General features: G+C 46.7%; 9 protein-coding genes across 9 annotated transcripts; 3 read left to right on the plus strand and 6 right to left on the minus strand.

The window, feature by feature from the left end:
* Positions 1 to 230: 230 nt before the first annotated feature.
* On the minus strand, positions 231 to 2058 carry PADG_00724 (uncharacterized protein; the record flags this gene model as incomplete). The annotated part of the gene is made up of 4 exons (XM_010757649.1): positions 231 to 1046; positions 1111 to 1379; positions 1485 to 1946; positions 2052 to 2058. The coding sequence occupies 4 exons, from the start codon at positions 2056 to 2058 to the stop codon at positions 231 to 233; spliced, it is 1554 nt and encodes a 517-aa protein (XP_010755951.1).
* A 959-nt stretch (positions 2059 to 3017) lies between these two features.
* On the plus strand, positions 3018 to 3502 carry PADG_00725 (uncharacterized protein; the record flags this gene model as incomplete). The annotated part of the gene is made up of 4 exons (XM_010757650.1): positions 3018 to 3038; positions 3115 to 3132; positions 3226 to 3334; positions 3417 to 3502. The coding sequence occupies 4 exons, from the start codon at positions 3018 to 3020 to the stop codon at positions 3500 to 3502; spliced, it is 234 nt and encodes a 77-aa protein (XP_010755952.1).
* Positions 3503 to 4885: 1383 nt separating this feature from the next.
* PADG_00726 (uncharacterized protein) lies at positions 4886 to 8236 on the minus strand (the record flags this gene model as incomplete). Its single annotated transcript, XM_010758167.1, has 2 exons — positions 4886 to 8061; positions 8140 to 8236. The coding sequence occupies 2 exons, from the start codon at positions 8234 to 8236 to the stop codon at positions 4886 to 4888; spliced, it is 3273 nt and encodes a 1090-aa protein (XP_010756469.1).
* Positions 8237 to 10159: 1923 nt separating this feature from the next.
* On the minus strand, positions 10160 to 13676 carry PADG_00727 (uncharacterized protein; the record flags this gene model as incomplete). The annotated part of the gene is made up of 3 exons (XM_010758168.1): positions 10160 to 11296; positions 11362 to 11414; positions 11480 to 13676. 3 exons carry the CDS (start codon positions 13674 to 13676, stop codon positions 10160 to 10162), a joined length of 3387 nt encoding a protein of 1128 aa, XP_010756470.1.
* Positions 13677 to 18606: 4930 nt separating this feature from the next.
* PADG_11140 (uncharacterized protein) lies at positions 18607 to 18910 on the minus strand (the record flags this gene model as incomplete). Its single annotated transcript, XM_010758434.1, has 2 exons — positions 18607 to 18842; positions 18898 to 18910. The coding sequence occupies 2 exons, from the start codon at positions 18908 to 18910 to the stop codon at positions 18607 to 18609; spliced, it is 249 nt and encodes an 82-aa protein (XP_010756736.1).
* Positions 18911 to 19488: 578 nt separating this feature from the next.
* PADG_00729 (uncharacterized protein) lies at positions 19489 to 19958 on the plus strand (the record flags this gene model as incomplete). Its single annotated transcript, XM_010757651.1, has 2 exons — positions 19489 to 19663; positions 19723 to 19958. 2 exons carry the CDS (start codon positions 19489 to 19491, stop codon positions 19956 to 19958), a joined length of 411 nt encoding a protein of 136 aa, XP_010755953.1.
* Positions 19959 to 20346: 388 nt separating this feature from the next.
* PADG_11141 (uncharacterized protein) lies at positions 20347 to 20676 on the minus strand (the record flags this gene model as incomplete). The annotated part of the gene is made up of 1 exon (XM_010758435.1): positions 20347 to 20676. One exon carries the CDS (start codon positions 20674 to 20676, stop codon positions 20347 to 20349), a length of 330 nt encoding a protein of 109 aa, XP_010756737.1.
* A 2028-nt stretch (positions 20677 to 22704) lies between these two features.
* On the plus strand, positions 22705 to 23040 carry PADG_11142 (uncharacterized protein; the record flags this gene model as incomplete). The annotated part of the gene is made up of 2 exons (XM_010758436.1): positions 22705 to 22765; positions 22886 to 23040. The coding sequence occupies 2 exons, from the start codon at positions 22705 to 22707 to the stop codon at positions 23038 to 23040; spliced, it is 216 nt and encodes a 71-aa protein (XP_010756738.1).
* Positions 23041 to 23653: 613 nt separating this feature from the next.
* Positions 23654 to 23893, minus strand: PADG_11143 (uncharacterized protein; the record flags this gene model as incomplete). The annotated part of the gene is made up of 1 exon (XM_010758437.1): positions 23654 to 23893. One exon carries the CDS (start codon positions 23891 to 23893, stop codon positions 23654 to 23656), a length of 240 nt encoding a protein of 79 aa, XP_010756739.1.
* Positions 23894 to 25229: the final 1336 nt, after the last annotated feature.

Genomic DNA, 25229 nt, shown 5'->3' on the forward strand with positions numbered 1-25229 from the left:
AAATAAAGACGCCCCCACCGCACTCTGCCCTGAGCCAAACCATAAAACCACACAGCAAGGGAGAAGAAGGAGATAATACAGGATAAGAGAAAGAGAGAAAAGAAAAATACACGCCGGTCCCCGGGCTACCATATCCTTAGAGCGAAAGGAAAAAGAAGTTGAAAGTGCCTTGCAAAACAGGGGGGAAAGAGAGTGGGGGAAATAAAATCAGTAAAGAATCTCTTAAACGCCTAGCTTTTGACTGGGCTAGGAATGATGTCAACAACAGGAACAAGTTCCTCCTTCTGCGTGGGTTCAAAGGGCGTATCCGTATCGCTAGAGAGTTTCGCCAACTTCTGCGAGCGGGATCCAGGCGACTTCAATTTCCTAGCGTTCACATCTCGGCTAAGGAAAAGGAGAACCTGTTCCTTGAGAATGTCGTAGAGAAACTGGTACTGCGATTCGGTGTAGACCATGCACATCCGTTGCTCGCGGAGCAGATTCACCGTATTGAAAATCGGATCTGAGTCGCCAGTTACTTTCAACAGGTCTCCCGTCCGCATTTCCCGCAGCAGGTGGTCGATGGTTATGAACGTGCCTGTCCGTCCGACGCCAGCGCTGCAATGTACAACACGAGGATTGTCTAGAGAACCGGCCTTTTCCGCAGTGGCTTTGGTCAACTTGATAAGTGCATTGCGGTCCTTCCCTTGTGGCTTCGTGTAGTCGGACCACCCGGCAAATAGATAATGCCAGACAATCTTAGATTGCGAGCCAAGGATGAGTTCGAGTTTGCGGACTTCAGAACGGCACTCTTCGTCGTAGGTGCATTCCAAGATCGTGACCTTTCCGATATTGTCATCGGTACCATCACCGTTGCGATCGACGAAGGGATCAGTGACCGCGCGAGAAATTTGGGTGACGGGCGCGTCCATATTTAGGGGGAAATACAAGGCGCATTTTTCTTTCCCTTGCTCGTAGGTCTGAGTGAGCATGACCACAACAGCTGTGTCTCCGGTTTCATGAAATACCATATTCCAAAAGTGCTCCAGGTAGCCGGATTTAGGGCCCTTGGTGAGAATCATCAGCAAACACTCAATTAAAAATAAGGCTCAGAAGGAACTGTATATTTACCTGTGCAGCAATGTAGCGAGCAGTCGCCCCAGTTTTGGGGTGGGTTAGAGATATCGGCGATGCGTTAATAAAATCACATTCCCCGTCAGGTACTTTGAGGTGAATCCGGGAGTGTGACCACACTTGAATATTTATGTATCGATTCCTTGGCAGGATCTCTGGGCTATCTTCTACCACAAATTTCTGCTCTCCTCCACCCGTTGTCCCTTCGGCTCCTGACAGGCGCATTGCTTGAAGGATTTCGATATCGACGAATTTCTTATGTATTTCTATTAGACGCAAAACAGAAACAGAGAACGAAAAGGCACGGATTAGCCAATGGGATCCTCCGTAAGAAAATATAATACCACTTCAATTGGACCAGCGATACTAACCTGCACCGGGCAAATTTAGAAAGGTAGGGATATCCTCGTTCTCATCCCCGTTCTCATCTCCATTCCTCCCGGTCACCAAAGCGTTCTCCTCCTCTCCCGATAACGACTCCATTTTCCCGGATACTCTACTATCATCTGAACGTGACCGCTTCAACAACAGCGACTGGAAATGCACTTCTGACATCTTCGCAGCGGTTCTGAGACGAAACAACTTGGCTTGGCCGAGGAGATTTCGTACTATTTGGTGTGTGCGATGTCTTGAACTGCTGTTCGACCGGCTGCTTTGGGAATCTGGAGATAGAGCGGAGGAACTGAGCGCCGGAGCTGAAGCGGGAGCGGGTGCCGATCCAGAGTTGATAGATGATCCAGGCGTGCCGTCCAGCGCATCAGACTCCAACCAGCTGGCGGAGCTGTCCACTACGACCTGTGGTGCCACGTTCACGGTGCATTCGCTCACGCGAGCTGGGGTCGAAGGAAAGATTGTTCGTTGCAGCTTGGAATGACCACGAGGTAGACGACGGAAACGCCGTAGTCACAAAGAGAAAATAAAGCGAGTATCAGTAATACTGTACATCAGCTTGTAAGATAGCATCTGGAAATGCTTTTTGCAGTTAGTGATGGGCTAATTAATTGGCCATTTGTCGCCAAACGGCCCACGGTCCACGGTCCACAGGGAGTCGTGTGATGTCTTTTCCCAAATTGGAGTTGATTGAGCAGTTTTAAACCGAATGACAATCTATGTAGAAGTGTAGCTGGAGATGGACCTGGATATAGGTTCGCATGAGCAGCTGTCCTCGGGGTATGGCGAAGAAAAGGGCTTGAGCTGTAGCAATGGATTCTAAGATCGATGTACGTGCTCCGTTGCCCGACTGCCGTGTATCTAAGAGATCATGATCTTCTCAACGCCGGGTACCAATGGAGTCTTCCTGGTGGAATTGAAGACAAGAAGAATACTGAAGAGAGCAGGAAAAGCGTACGTGACGAGGATTCGAAGTGATCAAGGGTCAGTCAGCCAATTGTGAAGGAGTAACTACGAGCCGTGGGGGGGGGGGGGGGGGGGGGAAGGTTTTTTTAAAACCTGGAAAGTTGGAGAGAGTTCGTTCTGCCGGATCCCCACAATTTATTTATTGGTTTCTTCTTCGACGTTTCCGTGGCGGCTACGATGCCCCCACCTAAAGCCGATAGCGCCTATTAGCTACTCTGTTTAGTTACCACCGGGGCCCAAACCAACGGACAAACCACTCCCGGCCAGGTAGGTATCTTTAATCCTTCCATTGACAACCGCCCATCACTTTCACACTCCCAACACTCACCCACTCCCACTCCCACTCCCACTCCCACGCCACTCACCCACTCACACACTCACCGTTTCCAAAGCTCTTAGTTCTGCATTATCGGTGTCTCACAGGGCCCCAAGCTTGGGTTTGCTTCCTGGGATTCCTGCAAGCAGCTCTGAGCTTCACTCCGTTACTCGTATGTGAGGAGAAGACGCGGATTGCTGGTGGCAGCATCTCCACCAGCACCCAACACAGTATGTGGCTTCGGATGCTCGAGGTATGTTAAATAAACTCATCTTACAAAGCTTGCCACAGAGAATCCCTAAACTGACTAATGTTACTCTCTTTGCCAGGTTTGGCTCACTGCAAGGGTAAGCTACAGAGAGTGCCCTGTTAGCAGGTTGATGAAAAAGTAAAGCAAGCTTGTCTCGAGCTACAGCTAACTCTCTTTGTGTATATGCTAGCTTCTGGCGAGCCCGGGGTTTCACAGGACGGTGAGGCTAGTACACAAGAAGGTCCAGGAGATTCGGCATGGCAAGGCCTTGGATGATATGGGAGGCACCAATATTGAGAGTAAGATATCCCCAGTCATCTCTTTGGAAAAGAATGTCAATAGGTACCTTTATATACTGACATATAGCACTCCGACATCCAGAGCCAGAGGGCAGTCTGAAGCGTTTCTTCGAGTTATTCCGTGACGAACTGAAAAATCAAGCTGGCAGGGGCCCTCGACACCCATAATGTCGAACGAGACGACGGTGGTTAATAAAATAAACCATCTCCACATAGCCTGCCGCTCCATGTTTTGCTCCCTCGTACATACCTTGCATAGCCTGTACATACATCTTCTTACACACAAGTTCCGGATTGTGTCTATTTTCGTTGACAACCCAAAGACGAAAACAGAAGTCCAGCAATCAGCGAACAACCCGTAAGTTACCAATCGAGCATCGTGCCGAAGACCGGATAGAGATCGGGCCTCTTCTGCTTCTCACGCACCGTGCGATGTGTCCTTCATATCCTCAGGATATCAAAACCAAAATCTTGAGCTATATTTGTCATTGATTTTCTGCCGCCAGTGCCAACCATCGATCTTACCATGTTGTTTTGACTCCGTGTCCAAGATTTGATTGAACCAAAGTGGGAGTCTGTAGGATATTGACTGCTGTTTCTTTCCATTGTTCACTGCCTGTTTCAACAGATAATGGCGTTCTTTTGTTTGATATTCGTTCCAAACTATCTCATGTTACAGATTCTTTAAGGCATGCTTGAATTCTGCTTCTCCCTAAAAAAGCCAAAATAAAAATAAATAAATAAATAAATATAATAATACCTTATCTATCTCAACCCTGTAGAGCAAGCACATACCATAGCCATGATTCTGCTATTTACAACGTATTCCTTTTTCCCGCTTCCATCTATCGTCTATCTTGAGATCTAAATGCGACAAGAAGGCCCCTATGTCGTCCATGAACGTCCAGCAGCTGCTGCCATCGACTCAAGAGAAATAGAATTATGTGTGCGGAGAAGCTAGTGCTCTTCCCGCAGCGATATTCCGCCGATGATAGGCATATGCGAACTTGATAGCAGCGTCAACTGAATAGGGATCTATTCATTTATCGTCTGCATTGGGCAAGAGAACCAGTCAGGAGAAGCCTTCGTAGTGAAGAAAAAAAAAAGGTCCGTTCTGTATATCTATAGCCCCCTTCCCCCAATCACCCTCTCGCAAGCCTGTGATCGAGAAACTTTTCCAGGAAAATAGGCGACCAAGGAACATATTCCGGAGCGGAGATTTACAGTACTTGTAAAAGGCCTGATTCAGGACACAGTTCCAAGTTAGTGCAACTATTTGACAGCGGAAGTTATGAAGCTCCTGCAAGATAGCATATATTTGACTGTGGTCTTTCTGCCCTAATGGAATTCCTTCCATGCGTGCTCCACGGTCTGGCCATGCAACTGCTTCCACGTTCGCATCTGTGGACGGGACGTATACACACATATATGACCTTTCCCACTTCACCACATTTAATCTCCTGGAACGCCAAATGGCACCCCTTCAGGAAACTTGATAGAAGTTGCGAGGGAAAAAGACAAAAAAAAAAAAAAGAATTTATCAAAGTATTTCTATCCCGTAGCTCCACCAATAGGCATAGACCGATTCTTCCCCCCACTCCGCATGAACCTGCGTGTCGCATCCAGTGCCTCCAAACATTCCAAATGCCGTTCCCACGCAATTTCCCAATGCTGCCGCACGACAAAATCCTCCTTCACGCCACGGAAATAGGCATTGAACCCTCCCAGGCCACTTCCAGCAGCAAACTGCTCCTCGTCAGCAGCGTCACCCTCCTCATCTCCATCTTGCACGCCATTACTCGCATCGGTGCTCTTCGTCGCTGCCGAATCGGCCCCATCTTTAATGTTAAGTCGGGTGGAGTTGCCAACAGCGCAAACCCAGTTGGGCGCCAGTCCAGTCTCCACCGTGTGCTGCCTGGCGTTAAAATGGCCGAGCATGGTGCGGTTGAAGATGTTCCAGTCATGCATGTAGGCATTGACATCGGCCACGTAGCGCTCCCACATGGTCTGTATTTCAGCTTTGTTGGTGTGTTCCGCTGTGGAGAAATTCGGCGCTGCGGGCACTCTGGGCGGTTTGGGGAGCGTGAGATCTTGCGGACGGACGGTAAGGCGGGTATGGCTACTTTCGTCCGGTCTCGATTCGAATGGAAGCGTGCTGCTGAGATCGTTAAGGTCGTTGATGCCAGTGCTGTTGGTGGGCGTAAATGGCGCAACTTTGGTGAGGTTTTTCAAGTTCAGAGTACTATGGGGCAGAGCACCATCTGTCGTGGGAATCGCTGCAGTGGCAGGCTTGATATCTGCTCCCATTGCCGCATTGAACGGAGCAGGCTGTTGTTGTTTGAGATCATTGTTAGGGACTCCATCATCGATATCCATTGCCTCAACGGATTCAGGAAGGTTCTGTTGAGGTTCGACTGGGTCTCCATTGGATAACATAGTATCTGCCTCTTCTGCCTCTGTCGTCACAGCAGCTGCGTGTTTGGGGATTGTTGGCGGACGGTTCACGGCCGGTTTCGATTGCTTTCTCGGACTCTTTTGACGCTTTTGGTTCCGTTGGGGGAGCTCGTTATGTGGCATAGTCCAAATATTGGATTTCAACACTTCCTCTGTCCATTTGTCTACTGAGAATCCCGATTCAAGGAAAGCTGAAGAGGATTTATTGATGTTTTCTTGTGGGTTCTGATTAGAGCTTCCGGGTGGTGGAAAAGGCCGAGGATGATTTGCAGAATTAGGCCTGCTTATACTCCTACCACGAGTTCGGGACGGTTTTGACTGAGAGGGCAACTCTCTAGACGATCTTGGTACCAAGAATTCGGCCGCGTGTTGAAACTTTCCATTCCAATCAGAAGCGGAGAAAGTGACGTCGATATTCTCATGGTTTCTGCTCTTGAATGTACCATCAACAGGGGATTTGTTTTCCGTGAATGGGCCAAAACTGGGAATAAAACTTGAGTCAGCGCTCATTATTGTAGTTTGATTTATTTGGATTGAATTGGATGGGTTAATAGGGGTGGGGTTTCCATCACGTGGAATCCCATCCATATTTTGGGATGCAGGACTCCGGTCCCCAGCTTCTTTGCTCAATCTTGGAGGGTTATAAAGCTGGGGGAGGATGCTTGAGGGATAAGCCCAGAGCGGGAGTGATTGCTTAGGGGTGTTGTCAGCAGCCGGTGAAGGGGTAAACCCCCATTTCCTCGACCACTCGCGAATAGAGGGTTTATGAGATGGGCCATACATGTTAAAATTATGAGGTGAGTCGGATTTCTTTGAGTTATTACTAGGATTTTCGGCCTCTTGGCTTGTTGTGTGATTTTGGGTGCCATGGGTCTGCTGGGCTTTTGCAGACGGTTCGTGTACCTGGGAGTCATGCTGGGCAAATCCGACGTTATCGGGATGGTGTCCTTGAGGGTTCTCATAGTTAGTATGCAAGTTCCATCTTTCGCGGGGAGTTTGTCTGGGGCTTCCGTCTGGACGGATATGGGGTTCATCGAAGAGCCAAGAGTCTTTCCGGGTTGCGCAGCCCAAAGTGTCCTCACCAGGGTCAGGATTGAAAGGTGAAAAAATGTTTCCTTTCACATTATTTCCAAACTTCCTACTACGTGGGGACCTTTTGGGTCTGAAAGATGTATCAATCTCATCAGAATCGCTGGTTTCCGGGGAAGATGGAAAAGTTCGTTCTCGGTTCGATTTGAACTTCGGGCTGGCACTGCGGTGCCTTCCTCGACTACCCTGGGGGGACGTCGGACTTGGGGGGTTAGTACGAGAACGAGTATCCGACTCTGTAAAAGGAGAATCTCGGGTGCTAGAAGATCGTCCAAGACCAGCTCCGGACACATAGGTTTTCTCGCCACCAGTAGTTGCATATCTACAACTTGTCCTTTGCAGGTTTGGAATGTTAGTATCGGTCGATTCTTCCTGGCGAGGCCACTTCTTTGCCGTTGGGGACGGCGCAGGCTCAAAGTGTGGCTCATGGTAAGATGCTCGCTGTTTGTTAAAACTGGCATAGGCTGACGTATTCTGCGCCATCGGTTCATCTCCCCCTGGGGTTCCAGGAGCAAAACCTTGTTTTTTCTTCGCTTGCGCACGCTGTGGAGACGGATTTGGAACATTGAAATAGGTCTCATATGCAGATTGACGTCGAGAGGTCTGTGGATTTGATGTTGACGCGTTGGGTCGGCCTGTTCTTGGATCGAATCCTGACCAGCCGCCTGGGTTGGCATTCGGTTTCATCTCATGAAATCCGCGGAACGCATCAGCCCTAGTTCGCGTATCCTCGTAGATCTTGTCCCATTTCTGTGAACCTGATTTCGCATAGCTGGAATATTTCTGGGCTCCTGCGGAAGGAGGAGTGGGATATGATCCTCGATGATGCGGAAAACCTTGAGGATGGTGTTGTGTGTTCTCTGGGGGGTTTCTCGGCTGTGTGCCAGGTGTTGGCTCTCTTCTAGACTGTGCGGAAGGATTTGGTGTTGTTCTAGGTTGTGTATTTGGGGTAGGCACGCGTCGAGCTTGAGGGTTATTTGGTTGGGGATATTGCGGTCGCGGAGGTTGCATATTTGTTTTAGACGAGCAGTAGAACTTACCATACCCCGCTCGAAGTCTACCGGTATCATATTTTAATCGTTCCTTGGAATCAATAAGGATTTCATATGCAGCTTGAATAGCTTGGAATTTGGCATTGTACTCAAGTTCCTTGCCTGGATTCCGATCCGGATGAAATTTCAAGGCTATTGTGATGCAGGGACATATTAGGATTAAGGAGGAATACAATACAGCTACATGGACAAAAGGTGAGGATATCTCACCTAGCTTCCTATATTTTTTTCTGATCTCATCTTCTTCTGCTTTCGGGTCAATGCCTAGATCGGCGTAGTAGTCTCTCTTAATGTCTGCCTTCACCATTCTCGCAACCTAGCCTGTTGCTGATGAGTAGGACAAGGGGAAAACACTCCACCGGATTGCGCTTGAGGGTCAAATTATGGGGAATGTGTAGAAAGCTGAAGTTTGTAGCTAATCGAAAGGAGTACGGTCGCGCATCGTTCGAATAATAGAGAGTGCCGCAGAGAAAAGGAGAGCAAGACGGCCGTACACCCCGCTTCCTTTCCGGTTTGTACTTCCTACCAATAGGCTTATCCTTGAAGCAAAAAGAGCATCTGCTCCAACATCGCAAGGAAAAGTTAGCTTTATTAAAGATGCTATAGCTGAATCCGTAGGCCTAAATTTCTAAAGGGTAACCCCGGGTTCAATCGCCACACGATAGCAACTACTGACTGATATCGGACACGGCAAAGAAAACTATAAGACTCAAGATGATTAGCCGGTGCTTTACAATACGGTAAAGGCAAACGTTTCGTTTCCCCTTTGCTTCTGCTTGAAAAAGGCGCAAAGCAGAGTGACACGACGGCGGGATCTCCCGTCCAGCGAGTAGTTCAACAGAGAAAATAACAACAAAGGTAAAATAAAAGTGAGGCAAGGGAACTAGGACACAAAAAGGCAGACCTATTACAGGATGTATTCAAAAGCCCAAGACAGGCGTCATCTATTTAGCCGGGGGGGGGGGGGGGGGGGGGTGTTTGGGCGACTGTCGTTTGGGTTTTTTCCGTTGACGCAGGATTTGAGGCTAGTTGGGCTGGTCAGGTAGCAGTAACTAACACTCGCAGCGGCAGCCAGGTCAGTCCAATGATGCAATGCGTACAGGAAGGCTGCTCCAGGGAGGAAAGGGATTCGACAACGGGGAAAACTGCATGATCCACAGACCGTGCAGGGGAGAACTGGTGTACCTGAAGGTGGCTTGTTCCTGGAGACCAAGGAGAGGAACGACAAGGAAATGGAGAGACGCGTAGAAGCTGGACAACAGGGTGCGAGGGGTGGCCAAGAGAAGCTTCAATGGTGGAAGAATAACTGATGAAACATGGTATAGGAAGTGAAGCAAAAGCTGTTGGTCGTGTGTAGGCGTCAGTGGTCTGTGTTGATGTCAATGTCAATATGTCAGGTCAGGTCAGGGTCTGTTGTTTTCTGTTTGCCTTTTCATCAACTGCTTTGGCAGCAGGTGAAAATGTAGTTAGATTTTCCCCACGATCCAGAACCAGCCCCCCAAGTCAGCAGCGCGCCATGAGAAAGCTAGCGTCATGGATCAGCCCGGCTAACGACCGTCTATATTTCTTCATGTGTAGGACATAAAACATCATCTTCGTGTCCAGATCAACTGAGTATCTGAAAGCCATTTGAATCCACAAATCCGCTTAGTTGATGAGCTCCATTCAAGTGAGATTCGTCCATAAATCTTCTACCTAACTGCAAGGCACGATTGCCTCTGTGAACACCGGTTGCTGGCAATAGTCTTTATGATGTCGTGTGAATGCCCACGACTAACTACCCGCTAATCATCCGTGCATTTACGAATTACCCACAGTAAGAGTTTCGGTTTCTCAGCGGAGAAAATGGGAAGGGAAGGAAAATCTCAATTGTTCGTTGCTACAAAAGATACTACAGGTATATAAGGCAAGAAGTAAATTAACCTGGACTTTTTCAAGCAACTGTAATTGTCACAAGAAGGTTTTCCAACAACATAAAAGGGATATCAAATATATATATCTCAAATCCTCACACAAGAATATGGGGGGAAAAGAGGGAAGCTATCACAAAAGTGAGCTATCGAAAGGAAACCAACACAAAAAGAAGCAAACATATAATTAAACACATGGCTAAGAAGTATATTCAAGAAAATCACCTCCAATTTAATTGATGAGAGTGAAAAGAAAACAGAAGGGAGGCTGGGAAGTAATAACGAACATCTCATAATTTTCATTTCCAAAAACCTCCTTTTCAGCCAGCATCCCCCCCAATTCCACCACCAGCAATACTCTCATTCCCATTTCCTCCGCCCCCATTATCACCATCCCCATCCCCATCCCCGTTCCCAAACCCACTGGCCCCAGCACCAAACCCAACCGCCCCAAAAAAGAACCCATCAAACAAGTCATATCCAACCCCTTCATTCCAACCATGCTGGAAATCCATCGCCATGCCGAATCCCAGATCCAGTCCCGTGCCCGGATTCGGTCCGCCGCCGCCTGCCAAAGAAGAAGCATCGCTAAAGCTAGGTAAGGGTAGCATGTTCATGTTAATATCACCTGTTGTGTCAGAGTCACTGCCACCGGTTGGCCGGTCGTAGAGGGTATCTGTTTTATGATTGTTACTGTGAGGGATGACCGGGCTGGTAATGGAGGTGGAGACGGAGATGGAGCTTGTCGCCGGTGAAGCTCTGTCGGTGAATGGCCGGTTGGAGGGGTATTGGTGACCGTATGGTGCTTGGTGGGGTAGGGAGCGGGGACTGAGGTGATAGTTGGAAGTTTCGTGTTTTTGGCTTGGGTAGGTGTATGGCTGGTGATGTTGGTGTTGTTGTTGGTGGGATTGAACATGTGGAACCTGATGCTGGCACTGCTGCAGCAGATGTTGATGAGGGTGCGAATGCGATTGCTGTGCCGGATAGGGCTGTCTGGTTTGGTATTCCTTGGAGATGTATTGATCGGTTCGTACAGGGTGTTGGGCCCCAGGGCTGCAATTGGGGTCCTGTGATTCTGGCTGGCATTCGCTTTCATCTATCGAGTCCTTAGGGAAAAGATCATGAACCTCCATTCCAAACAGTGGTTGGACGGGTGCAGTTTGCTGTTGGTCGAATAGCTGATGTTGCTGGTGAGTTCCCAAAGACAAAGGCGGTGAGTGTTGTTCTTCAAAGGACTGGGTAGTTTCATTACCAGGGTTAGGTGTCACCATGTTAAATCTATTTGTTTCAGTTGTAGCATGAGAGCCAAATCCAGTGGTAGAAAGACACATTTGAACCGTTGCCTTGCTCATGCGTTCAAAAGCATCTCGGCAAGCTTCGGCAGGCGGGCACTTCTCCATGAGATCTCCAAGAACCGACGTTGCAGCAAGAATAGTGAAATCAACATCATCGAGGGTCTTTTGTTTTCAAAAGTTGTCAGCACAACTTATCAATGCATTATACAGAAGGAAGCATAGCCTACCAGATGGCTTCGAACAACAGGTGAATGCCAAATCGCATAGAGAAATGATATTCCTATTTCCGCGTCAGTTTAATAACTAACCCACACAACCGCCAACTAGGGAGGATGTAAAACTAACCCGCCATAAAAAGATGATGGGTAGCCAAGTAGGTATAGTTGACCAGCCTGACCCGATGCAATTGACGATACAATCGCAAGACCTTCTGCCCAGCTTCCGCAACCTTGAGGTATATATCATCTTCATCTTCGACATCTTCGACATTAGTCATGGATGGACTCGATATATTCTCTGTCGGGCTAAGTTCACCGGCCAACGGATCCGGCACAACGAGGCTCTGGCGATATAACATGATGAGCGCCTGCCAGTAATTGAGTTCCAGGAATTCAACGGAAAATTGCACTCCAATCTGATGAGGGGCCGGGGCAGAGTGCTTCCATTCCGCTAAGCGTCGTTGGATATCATCCCTCCACGAACGAAATGAGTCGAATTTAGCTAGGAACGGTGACGGGAGCTTTGTATGCATGAACGTGTTACTGCGGTTCTTGCCGATTTTCCTAGCCATCAGTGCTTGCTGGTGCTGGAGGACCTGCTGAATTTCTGACTGTAGGAGACGAAGCTTGAAGTAGTGTTGTGAGACGTGCTTGTAACTGGCTGCGTTTGCTGGTGGGTGAAGGAATCCCGCTTCGGTGATGTATTTATCATCGAGTAAGGAAGGGAATTCGGTGGTGATGACCTGGTCTGTGATTCCAAAGGGACGACCAACACAGGTACTGACCAACCTGTCAAAGCTGTAGGTACACCACCACAGTCGCCGGCGAAGGTCCCGAACCCATTCCCGCCTCCCGCGTTCTCGAGGGTCGACCTTCATTCTAACTTTTCGACCGTCTCGGGACTTGCCACTTGAACCATCCTTGGATTTCGCTTTAAGGGAATTCTCTTCTTGGTCGCTCATGGAATCTATGCCAGTTCCATCCTCATAGTGTAACCCGAGATCGATTGCCAAACGCACCGCAACTCCAATAATATACCACAGACCCGGAGCAACGGGGCGTAAAAGGGCAAAACTCGCTAAGAGTAAAACGGCCTGGAGCTCTTCAAGACCACCAAATCCGTCAGTGTGTTGAGATGAGCCAAGAAACCCCTCCAAATCCACCACAGCAGAAGCATGGTATTCCTCTGGTTGATACTGGTGGAGAAATAGCTTCTGCCTTTTCTGTGAGGGGGGTGTAGGAGACGTATTGTGACTCAGCCGGACTTCCTCCTCTTGCGCGTGGACATCACTTTTCGCGTCGAAAATTATGCCCGCACCAATAGCGCACACGACGTTCAGAAGGTAGAGGTCTCGATGTGACCGCCTACCCTTATCCACTGAGTATATTCGGCGGAAAACTTCCATAAACTCTCCTCTATGTAAAATTGGAATTTGCGGATTTGCGTGCTCGAAATATAAGTTTACAAGCCGCTCTGCGACTGCTTGGTCAGGGAAAGGTGCCTGCTTCATGGTCGGCCTGGCCTGCAACCCAAAAAAGGAGTCACGCATGGAACTTGTACCACTATTCGTGCTTGATCTGGCCTTTTGGCGTTCAGTGGGTCTGGGTGCTGCCCGCTCAGCTGTGTTGGTGGAAACAGAGCTTCTGACCGCCGAGAAAACAACCCGAGCAAATGAGATGCCAGACGTGGAACCAAGATATCGTGGATCCGATGCGCCTTGAACTGATACCATACCAATATTTGAGACGAGATCTTCGACCCGACGGTCATCTTCGTCTTCTTGGCGTTTAATATCCACATCGATAGCGGATCTGTCTTCTTCATCCGGCCTCGAGATAGAATCAGAGGCCAATTCATCATCCCCTTCTCTTTCACGCTTGACCGTAAGATTTGAATCCTTTCTGGCCCAAATTACCTTTTCCTGATTTTTCGTATTTTTAACGAAAGGCGGCCGCGCAGCACCGCTATCCCCCCCTAGAGGCAATTTCCCAGGAGGGGCAACTAGCCCAATTCCCGCGAGTTTATCGAATTCCTCCTCTCCCTCATAAGGTTCGGGTGGCCTAAACTCGATATCATTCTCGATGAGTAATTTTTCTAAGTATGCCAGGCGGGACTCTAAGAAAAACACGTAGCTGCGGGGTATTTCCCGCTTCGTAGTGGGATCGTATCCAACGCAGTGAACCCGGGCCTTTTCGCATGATAGGCAACGGGGAAGATTCTGATCGCAGCGGTTTTTGCGAAGACGACAGCGGTTGCAAGCCGAGACATTGCGAAATGAGGAATAGGAGTTGGATGCTGGTAGAGCGGGTTTAGAAGGTGACATTGCGCAAAATAGATATTCGTTGAGAATGAACGATAGTAGCGATCATTGAGCTGTGTTCTATGTGATGGCTTCTAACAATGCAGTTCAAAGAAGAGCGGTTCAATCCAAGAGTAGGGTCCTTTGATTCCAATCGGCGGAAGGTTGAAGAGTTTGAGCGCGACGACAATGTCAGGCTTAGCATGGATGAAATGCGACACCATTACTATGAGGTAGAGCTGAATAAACAAGGAGATATTTGCTGAAACATATTTTCATGTTTGATTATACCGACATTCCCCTTACATAGTCTTCCACCATTTCTTCCGTTATTCAATAGGGAAACCGTTTGCAGGTAGGAGAGACAGCCCGGCAATGTCGTTCTCTGCAATCGAGTAATAACTTCTAATTGTCTATGCGGGAGAAGGAAACAGTTCAGTCGATTGAACAGTCATGAAGTTCATCCATCAGACTAGACCCCGCGGCGCATGTTCAACTGATCCTTGCGAATCATTCAATAGAGGTCCGAACGGGAGGAGAATAAATAAATTTGACAACTTTATACAGAGATAGCGACGAGCTGATCAATGGTTTGTCCAGGAATCTATCTTTTCCCGATTACTTGGATGAAAGCATTGAGTTTTCTGGAACGTAGATGCATGCAAGTTGCAAGTTGCGACAACGGTCCCACTTGTAAAGATGGTTTAAAATGAGAAGAACGTGCCAATGCCCAACGAACGCACGCCACTCTTCAGGAATGAAGGTCCAAATGAAATGCGGAGAGGGTGGAATGAATCTGAAAGATGTGCTTCGTGTAGAAGCGAAGAAATACGGAACTTCTTCAAACGAACTCGGGGTAGGGCTGGATCACGGGGCCTCCGCGACTTAACTAGTTGGGTTTAGCCTGGCGAATCCACTCGGTATTATAGGCGGGGAAGTCGGCTTAACCACAAGGAGGCGTTCGCATTGGCCGAGCATATCCACAAGCAGAAGAAACTGAAATGAATCTACTTACTTAAATGTTGTGCGCATGGAGTATCATTACTCATGGTAAATAAGGAGTAACCCTGTGGGTAAAGGGCATACTCCGTCCTATCCATCTTTTCATCCTGGGAGCAACGAATGGTTGTTGACCAGCGCAATATCATGTCATTTTCTTCAGCCATCCTCCTGGTCAGTTGGGTTGCATCTACCTATTCAAGGAGTCAGGAAGCCCGAACACAGGCTTAAAGGTGATAGCGCTTGTTATGGTGGAGCCGTGCGATTTGTCAAGATCCAACGCAGCACGGCAAGTCAGATAGTTAACTAACTAAGCAACTGACATAGGCAGTTAAATGGAATGGAAAGACACACAAGATATGGAGGAGGTAGAAAAGACTGTATACATATACTCCAAGCGACCTCCGTTAAAATTATGAGTACGAACAGATCATCTGGACCTTGATGTCTCCTTGGAGTCTGTTCTTTTTTATTTCACTTCGCGACGGCACCTCGGCAAAGAGCATTACAGCGGGCTAGTCCGCATGCAGATATCGGCGAAGCGATCCACTGGGGGGAAAGCTAAACTCCAGCGCGGTTCTCTTATCCGTATCACTCCACTGTCCTTCACAAAGAACAAACCTGAAGGCCTAGTAGCTCTAGACAAGTTGGATGTGAATGGCTAGCAGGAAATGATGTTATTCTCAATTGCTGAGTATCGCTTTTATCTATAGTTAACTATATATTTAGCTCTTGCTCTGTGTTGTTTTGCTTAAGTTTCCCGAGAAATCTTCATATGAAGAGTTGAACATTGCGACATGGGTGGGAATGCCTTGTTCACTGCCGCTGTTGGATCATACGGTGATTCAAAAGGTTGTTGGAACATATCATGAACTAATCCCAATTACAGCCCCATATGTATCAACTTGGTCTATTGAACATGTTTGCCTATGGAGGAACAATCCTCAAAGAGGAACATCGAACTCGTCTCGACTATTCTTCAGGGAAGCTGGCGCCCCGATGATATTTGATATAACCATACAGCCATTGTGCGTCGAGACGGAGACATCCAATTTCAAGATAGTTTACGCCTGGGCTTTGGGGTCTTTTTGTACCAAACGAGAGAGGTAACTAGGGAGGGAAGGAGGAAATGTACACCGCAAGGACCATTTTTCGAGACTCCTCCAACTTACGAAATGGCTATCAGAGTGTGGGGCTTCATCCGTCACAGGCAGAGAAAAGGCACTCCGTCTAAACAACTCTGGCTTTATTCCGAGAAGCCGAGGTGCTCTTTAAACCAACCCACACCTTCAACAGGAGTTCGTGGACGATATACCTTCATATAATATAACCCCCTGACCACTAGACCCACAAACATATTAATACCCGGACTTCGAGACTACTACATCCGGCAGAATCAACCAAACATCGCATGTCGCCTATATCCTAAATATCTATGCGGGCTCCTGAAGCTGTCGCAGCTAGCTCATCATGCCATTTGATGCCTTTATTTCCCAACAGGACCAATAAGTATCTCTGGCTTTCACGGCACTTTTCCATGCAGCTCAAAAACGTCAACCGTCTAAGTAAGATGAGCGAATATGCCTTGAATGTTGCATTAATCTTTGAAACTTACATACTCTGTCAAGTGTCGCTATTAGGAACCACACATAGCAAATGCTTTTTTGTTTGTATCAATTCGTTGATTAAACTTTCTGACAAACGCCTGCTAATATAATAGGTTGCAAAGGTTGAGATACGTCAGACACAAACCCTGAGCCTTCCAAAACTGCAACTATTTATAGCGTGCGACTGACTTTCCAGGGCTTTTGGCGTCCACCTCGACACCGCTGCGCACGGGCCTCCGAGCCCACTCGGGGGACCTAAACATTTACAGGAGCTTATTTATGACTTAACCCTGGCTCAGGCTGTTTCAAGTTAACCTACCTTCACCGACGCTCACCGCAACGTTGCACCATTTCCTGAATTCCCCCACCCACCCCACTCCACCCCACTCCACCCCACTACACCCCACTATTGATGGATACCTTACGGAGGTCCCTTTCAAAAGTTTCTTCCTGCCAAGGCGCCATATAACGCCATGAAACCTTAATTCCGCAGAATCTTGCTAATCATTAATATATGAAAAATCATACACTTTGATATAACTCATTCTGAAAGGATTCAGCATTTCTGCCATTATAATATGGAGAATTCTGAGGACTGCTGGATTTCAGAAGACAAAGTCAACACAAAAACCTGGATTAATTAAGAAAATGAGGCAGCAGCAGCAGCTTTAATTCTATCTTGAATATAAATATTAAACTTTTGAAGATTGGAAATTGGTTATTTAATTTAATAAAACTTTTATTATCCTTTTTCATTGATGTGATGGATGTTAAATATGGTGAATCAAAGAAAACGTCTTTATACAAAGCTGTATTTGAGAACAGTGGAAAAGCTCTTCTAAGTTTATATTTTAAAGGTATTTTTTTTATAATAAGAAAGAGCTTTGTCATTGCTGGCTTTCTGAGACTGCTTCAGAAAAGATTGAATTTTTAAAGATTATTGATGTTTTAAATTAGGAATTGAAATTGGTTATGAAAGAGAAATGAGAAATAGAGAATGAGATGAGATGATTTAATCTTCATCAATTACACAGCATAAAATCTACATGAAAATAAAAATAGAAAACAGGCAATCTTTCCTGTGGTAGTGGTGATAATATAGATTGATATTGATATCAAATCAAAATCCTTATTTTGAACCTTTTTCTCTTTGTTAAAAAGTGTGAAAAGAATATCCAAGTATAATTGTTCAAAGAGGATAAAGCTTCTTTTCATGACCATTATATTTAACACTGAATTTATAATATATACAATGTTTGTTGAATGCTTTGGTATGGTAATTCCTCTGATCTTAACCAAATTGAACCCTGCTGGCCATGGATGAAGTGAATAACTACCTGTAAGAGGCCACCAAAAGAGTCAGGTAGAAGCTATTAAGATATGGAAGCAGTGCTGGAAAAATCTGTCTCAGGAGGCAATACAGACATGGATTGAGCAGATCCCTATTCATATTTAAAAGATTATAGAGCTAGAAGAAGGCAATGAATATAAAGAGGGCCATGGATAAAATGGGTGTATATTCTACATTAAGTTTGGTGGCGTTTTTAGTGTATTTAGTGGCAGGAAGAAACTTTTTGAAAGGTCTATACAATCATGCAAGATGAATTCCTCGCGAACCTGACATCCACCGACGTCAAATTGTATTTTTGATCATCTTGAAAGAACCCAAAAAGGGGGCGTAAGAGCCGCATCAGCTTTTGAGTAACTGTTGGTGAGTCCTCAAGCCCCTCTACTGTGAGAAAAGCAACAACAAGTTGAATGAGCAGACAGTGTGAATCTGCTTGAGTGTAGTAATGCTCCATCCCTATTACAAATCTGAGTAGAGCTGCTAAGTATGATGGTCAACAGTACAAGCAGAGGGTGATCAAGCGATGGGGCCTTCGCACACCATCAGGCACCAAAGATGATGTATATCACCCTCCTCCGGTTCTCCTGGGAGTGATATACGAAGATTTATGCTGATGAGAAGCAGTGAGTCTATTTCGCAGCTGGTATTCCCATACCTTTTATCTCTGGCTCCAGGCTGGTGTCACTTTTTTGACACTCAGGGAGGAAGGACAATGCAGCAGTTAAAAGGACTTTTAAAGTTTTGAGAAGCTCATCTCCTGTCAGTCAAACTTCTCCAACCCAGGGTCGTAAGAACTGTATGGTGAAAGTGCTGGGCAAACGGAAGCGGTTTCTTTCAGATGAAGATGGAGATCCCATTGTTTCAAACCGAGCAAAAGTAAGGGGCCATCAGATGTCTCGCTGTTTAAGGTGATATTATCACGTGATATAAATGATATTTCTGATGTGAATATGAGCTGCTTTTCCGGTTATGACCCTGATGATGATTTTGAATGCTCTGGTTATGGAAGTGCAGACTCAGAGAGCACCAATCCGGAGCCCTGAACAACAGAGTAGGTTGCGACAGTGACACCAGCGACGGAGATAACGCCGATAACAAAGATGACGACGATGATAGTGGATAGATATGGCAGTGATTCCACTACGACGATAGAAACTCCATGAAGCATGCGATTGGTGAGGAAGCATGTGTTCGCGCAGCACTCGGTGTGAAGTAGAACCGATCGTTTTGAGCCAGCTGATACAGTAGTTAGTTACTAAAGCTTTGCCCGTTTTCCCTCCCCCTTTCCAACCTTCTTCGAACATATTAAGCAGTGATCAATAGTGTGTATATACTTTGTACTTAGCAGACGTTTCCGAATAAAGAGCTTGCTTCAGGTTATTGGAGCTCCTCTATGAATTGGTCTAGTTAACGGAATCCTACTAACAATCAGATCACGAGACATCTCTCCTTCACCAACACAACGTAACTAACTATAGTTAGTTAAGCTAGCTCACTTGGGCATAATGTCATGTGTCGTGTCTGCACCAGGAGGGCTATATATAATAGAACTCCTCGTTCTCGATTTCTTCGTTTTTCATCCCATTCCCCCCTGGCCCGCGCCCAGTTATTAATGAGTCCACCCCCCTTTCCATTTCTCCGGGCTGTTCGGATTGTTTCTACTGTGCCAGAATGCTTTCCCCGCTTTTCGGTTTTCTGCCTACTATCAATGTTGAAACTAACAGCGGGATAAAACAGCTTCCTCTGATCTTGCGATAGACATCAACTATTGCGGGCGTTAATGGTTTTTTCCTTTTCCCTTGGCCGGGTGCAAGCTCCGTGAAAATTCCCCGAAATCAACCAGTGGATGCTATTAATGATGCCCCGGTTGTCTACGAACAGGATGGGTGCAACTCTGGTTCGAATTCATGAGTCTGCTGTGCTGAAGCGTGGAACCGGAGTCTCCCTAGCAGAGGCTCAAAATATGAAATTTTGTTCGAGCCAGGTCAAGGATACGCGTACCTGCCATTTACGATGCATGGGAAGAGCAGCCAAAATTTTGCAGTGGCGAAGGGCCCGTGTGTCGGCTATCTATCTCCTAATGAAGAGTACAAGTGGTAACTAATCCTGTTTCCAGCATTTTGGCCGACCCTCAGTGACCATGCTCGAGACTCTATTCATGCACAGCTTGCGGAATTTCTTCGCCAACTTCATGCCATCAAGATGGAGAAACCTGGCCTCGTTGGCAGTGGGGTTTTTCACTCGACCCACTCTTCACTGATTACGGCGCCGGCACAGCAGATGGAGTCGTGGTTCAATGAGCGCCTCCTTGTGTGCAAGGAATTCAATCGTGTTCCATACAGTCACCCTTGATTCTCTGGCAAATTCCACAAGCTTGTAACGTGCCATGTGGACGTTGCTGCACGGAACATAATCTTTGATGGTGATGAGGGAATGATTTGGCTGCTTGACTGGGCCCACTCGTGAGGTTACCCTGTCTATTTTCAAACAGCTATACTCCTGAGGACTGGGAACCCCGAATTCACGCAAGGGCTATTGAAACGTATTGACAATCACCTGGAGGAAGCTCGGGATCTACTGGTAGTTAGTTTTGCTTTGACAACAGCAGCGTGGTCAAAGGCAACTAGGCATATGCCGGACGAAAATTGAAAAAAAATGTGATAGATTATAGTTATGGGAATAGAATCTGTTGCATTTGCTAACATAGAGATCTGGTGCACGACCTCCCAAAAAAAAAACATTAATGGGAGGCTCCTGGGGTCATTCCAGTAATCTGAGCTGCCGGAAAGAGCTGGCTTTCAGAATAGCAAACTTGCTGAAGAGCGCTACGGGCTGCTTGCGTTTCACTTTCGCTGTCGGTTATTCGATTTTCTTGCATCAATGCCGCCACCTTATCCAGCCAAAAGCGACACCCTTGGCCCCCCCTCTGCGAACTTATATCGGTCATAATTCGCTGATTTGATGGCCTCCAGTATCGTTTGAGCAGTCGTTCCGAGGCAGAACTGTGGTACTGCACGTTTTGACGACGTGAGTTGAGATTGTGTAGTCGAGGCGCCTGACAACGAGGCATGCAGGCGCAGCTCCAGGTCCAGTAGGGCTTAAATCGAGGCAACTTGACGTGATTTGTGGGTGGGGAGATACACCACCCAGTGGTTTTGGCTTTTTTTTTTTTTTTTTTTTTTTTTTTTTTTGGGAGGCACTCGAGATGTTGTAATGTGCAGCCGCTTTTATGATGCCAATAGGAATTGTCAATGCTGCAGATAGGCTGGACGGAATAGAAACAATCGTGGTTGAGAGACGCGATTGATAAAGCAATGGATATACTAATTAATAAGACTAACTGAGCAATGGATTGCAGAGGAGCATTGACTGAAGTGTATTTATACACCCATTTCTGAGATGAGAAGGCTTTCTGAGATGAGAAGGGAGTTGGCGTTTGCCGTCCATAGCGACAGATAAGTGCTGTCTCATTGGAACCAGCCATAGCCAGAGACAATTAATTAATTGGACAGCATATTATCCTCACTGCTCGACAGCAATTTCGCGAGCGACTGTCCAAGGCTGTCAAGTTCAAATCTAACAATGCACCGTCAAGGAGCGGGGCAATGCATCAACAGGATGCATATACAGGTGGCTTTCCCCTCTCGCTATTACCATGCATTCCGATGAAAGGCCTGACCTAATGTGGGCTTGTGTGGAACGGGTTAGCTTCCAACGTTGAGCACTCCCACGCCTAATTTTTATGTTCTTCCTCCATGACCCAGGCTTAGATTTCCGGTCCGTGCCGCTCACCTTGAAGGAAGCCCACTGAGACCCCTCGGGACGCGAGCAACAAGTCTCCCAAGCTTCCAAACTGAAGACAATGCGTATGGGACGATGCTTTTCACATTCGTACGCATACGCTGCGAATTAACTATACCCAATTCTTGTGTTATTCGCTTTATTAGTCTCTGTTAGTACTTTAATTGGGTTTTTGATCTCTTCGGCCGTTGCCTGGACATTGAGATTGTCAGGCGGACCTCACCTCGGCGCCAGGTCCACCGGCTCTCCACCTCGCATAGCAGGAATCGGTTCTTGTGACTGTTGAGCGCGGTGGTAGGACAGGAGCAACAAAACTTCCGCACTCATTGATGTAGACTTAAGCAAATTTCAACCACGAGTGAGCTGGCGGGAGGTTGGAGGGCTACTGGACGGCCTGTGGATCACAGAGATTTGTATATGGAAGCCATGCTATTGTTAACAAAGTACGGAGTATCAATCAGTCAGATCATCTGTTTCTCTAACAGTGCCTTCCTTGGTCTACCCGGTTCTTCGTTGCCACTCTTCCACGGTCAGTTGGCAGCCGGTGGAGTTTTACCTTGCCCGCCTCGCGGAAAGGGGGGATAACTCCTCTGCTTGCGGTGATGGTCAGCAGGGGGAGGCTGCTGCCGAATTATCTTTGGCCGCTTTCGGTTTGCTCTTCGGGACCGCCGTCATTTGTACCAGTCCTGTCGATGCAGTCATATCCACTATTCTCTTGCGGAGATAGTGCTGCTTATCATCCTGCATGATGCTCGAATAAGAAGGCCTGCTGAGAACCAATCATTCCATGCCCTATCTGTTGGTTTCAGACGTGCCAACTCGAAAATCGGGAGGAATATGTCCAGCCATCAAACCAAAAGCTTCTCGGACCTAAGCAAGGACACCTTGAAAATGATTGTGGATGTATGTTTTGCTCACGGCGTGTTTTGGTATAATTGGCCGCTTTCTCACGCACATCTTATCCCATTCGACATACAATAGGGCTGGCGCGGCTATCCTCATCTCCATCAGCATCATCCAGAATTTTCTGCCATGCCTTTGGTGATTGACATGCAAAAAGAAATCCATATTGAATCATTTAAACTTTAGAAAAATGGACTTTGATAATGCTGAAGAGTAGAGCCAGCCAGGGGATCTCCCAAACTTTAAACTTCCTGATGTTGATGAAGATGTTGGCCACATGCTGGTCCATTAGTTATCTGTACACTGGTTGTTATTAGACACTTAAAACCCAACAGTATTCTTGTCCTACACAGACACTAGGATACAACAGAAGTGTTCTTACATACTTCACTGCATGACACTATGGTTGGAAGGGTTGGAACTGCATGCAAAGAATAATATTGGAAGGCTTGACAGTGAGGTATCTGTATTCAATACCTTGGCCATTGCATGTGAAGTGTATTCAACAATCCCTACAGATGAACAGTAGTTTCTGTAGTGTATAGAGAAGAGGCTTGACATTACTTTTGGAACAGATGAGAGTCTATTTCATCAAAACCAAAATTTAGATGATTTCAGCAATGTTCCAGACTTTGATAAGCTTCTTGTGCAGAGCAAGGTCAAGATGTACTCTGGAAAAATCTTGGTGATTCAAGAAGCAAAAGTCAATACATTAACTAGAGATCAGTGAGATGGGAGATGAAAGGATCCATGGTGAAAGCAAGGGAGAAGAGAAATATTTGACAGGCAGATTTGATATTGTGGAAGAGGTTCACAATGGCACCAGGTCACAGATTTCTAAAACTGAAGAATTGAATACCCTAACTACACCCTCCAGGGCCTGTGAGGTTGGTTGTCAGTTGACAAAAAAAACTGAAGCACCAACTACTTCTCCCTGTTGATTGGGTGCCAAGGATGTGGGCAAAAAAGAGAAAACAGTTGAATCAGAACGCTGAGCTGGTATCTGTTGATGTACCACCTATTAGAATGCTAGTTATTTTGGGTGTACGGTTGTGTATACGCTATGTTTGATTTTAGAATTGTGAATTTTTTTGAGGCGTGTATTTATCAATTCCCTGGCATGCTGTGCAGGCGGTGGAAATAGAAACATGGTAGTAGGAATTTGTACCACCACGTGTCTTCATGCAAATTCTTATTCTTGTCATCATCATTGACAGTGATTAGTTGATCTGTTATGTCCGTGAGAATTCCAGAAAACACACCCAGGGCTTCAGAGAGCACCTACGTTGACTGTCTCTGGTGTGGAGAGCCTAGGATTACGGTAACTATCTAGTAAGTTTACTCTAGATCCCACGCTTCGTCGCCCCAGCCCTCGTTGTTAAGAATTCCGGGGCCCGGTTGAGCGCTCTGGCTTTCACTGCGGGGACTTCTACGGATGCTTGCATGCCAGGCAACATTGGTTCAGATGATAGCAGGTCGCATATTGATACGGGGGACTCCTCATCATAGAAGAGACGTGAAGGGGGATCATCATCACAGCCCGCATCATTGTGATGCCTGTTCTCTGTGCCCTCTTCCAGCATCAAGGCTTACTGATTTTTCATGGGAATCTGCTCGTTCCGCACACGTGGGGGTATTGGTCGGAAATCCTTCTCTTGACATGTGCTGTTGACTGTGGTGGCTGTCTGCACTCCCGAGCAATTTTGCTTGCACTTCGGGTGTGGGGCACACAGAATCGACTTGGGAACGGTCTTGGAGGATATTAGGGCCCCTTTGTCACGGGTATATGGGATAAAACAGATAACTGACTGGGGGATATCCAAGCAGCATGAGAGGTTCTTTATGATGCCAATTGTGCTTTTCCAAACTTCTGCAGCTTTCAACCTCGCCCCAGAGGGACAAACTAGGGTTAGCCTCCAAGAAACCTTCACACAACTCATCCCGGATCAATGAAATATTCAGGTGCAATATCATGCAAACATGCGTCATTATAGAAGCCCCGCATAGACATGACGTGCAGAGAAAATCCAGCTGACCTGAACTTCTTTTCATAGCGGTGGAGGAGCTGTTTTAACCAGTAACTAGTGATTTATTTATTCAGGTTCCGCAGTCCCCTCACCTAAGTTGTAGGTATCCATATCTAATAAACAACAACAGCTGATAGGAGAACAGAGGGAGAAAGGGGGGAAAGAAAGAAAAGAGGCTTAATGAAACCTGTGCTCAGGCTCATACCCAACATGCCCGAAGATATGCATAGATGCAGACACCATCTTCCTACCCTAGAGAGAGGTGGGGCAATACTGAGAGGGATGGCTTAAGGAAAAATTAAAGAAGGCAACTCTCAGAATATGGAGAAGATGAGGCTTAATATGCTCTGCATCTCTTCCTAATCGGAAGACATAAGGCAACCCAGTTCTTCTGAATCCTTTGTCCTCATTACTCTCCATCTTCTCCTCCGTATTTTCCTCCCACTGTTCTCCCGTGCCAGAAGTTCCCCAACGATTTCCGAAAGAATAGGTATTTCAATAACTAGGTGTTATAGTATTGTTAATGAAAGAAACTGGTACGTGCGATGCATGTTGGGAGGGGCATTCGTTTGTGCATGGCTTAGAAACTTTACCCTCTTCTGCAACCTTGCCTAACTATTCTCCTTAATTTTGTGGATAGCTACATGTGGAATAGCCACATGAGCAACTCGATGTTAGATGGGCTAATTGCTGTGGACTGGGCAGAAATGGATGCGGCCTGATAGATAACTACGGCTGTCAGGTGTTATCCGGCGCTCCAAATTCCATGTAGCGGAGGGGTGAAGTATTACGTCAGTTATCGTCTTGTATATGCCCTGCAATGGTGAGATAAAAAAGGCAAAGAGATTTTAATGGAGGATGAAATGCCAAAGGGACACAATGAAAGCCGTAT

Source organism: Paracoccidioides brasiliensis, assembly GCF_000150735.1.
Source record: "Paracoccidioides brasiliensis Pb18 unplaced genomic scaffold supercont2.1, whole genome shotgun sequence".
Lineage (NCBI taxonomy): Eukaryota > Fungi > Ascomycota > Eurotiomycetes > Onygenales > Ajellomycetaceae > Paracoccidioides > Paracoccidioides brasiliensis.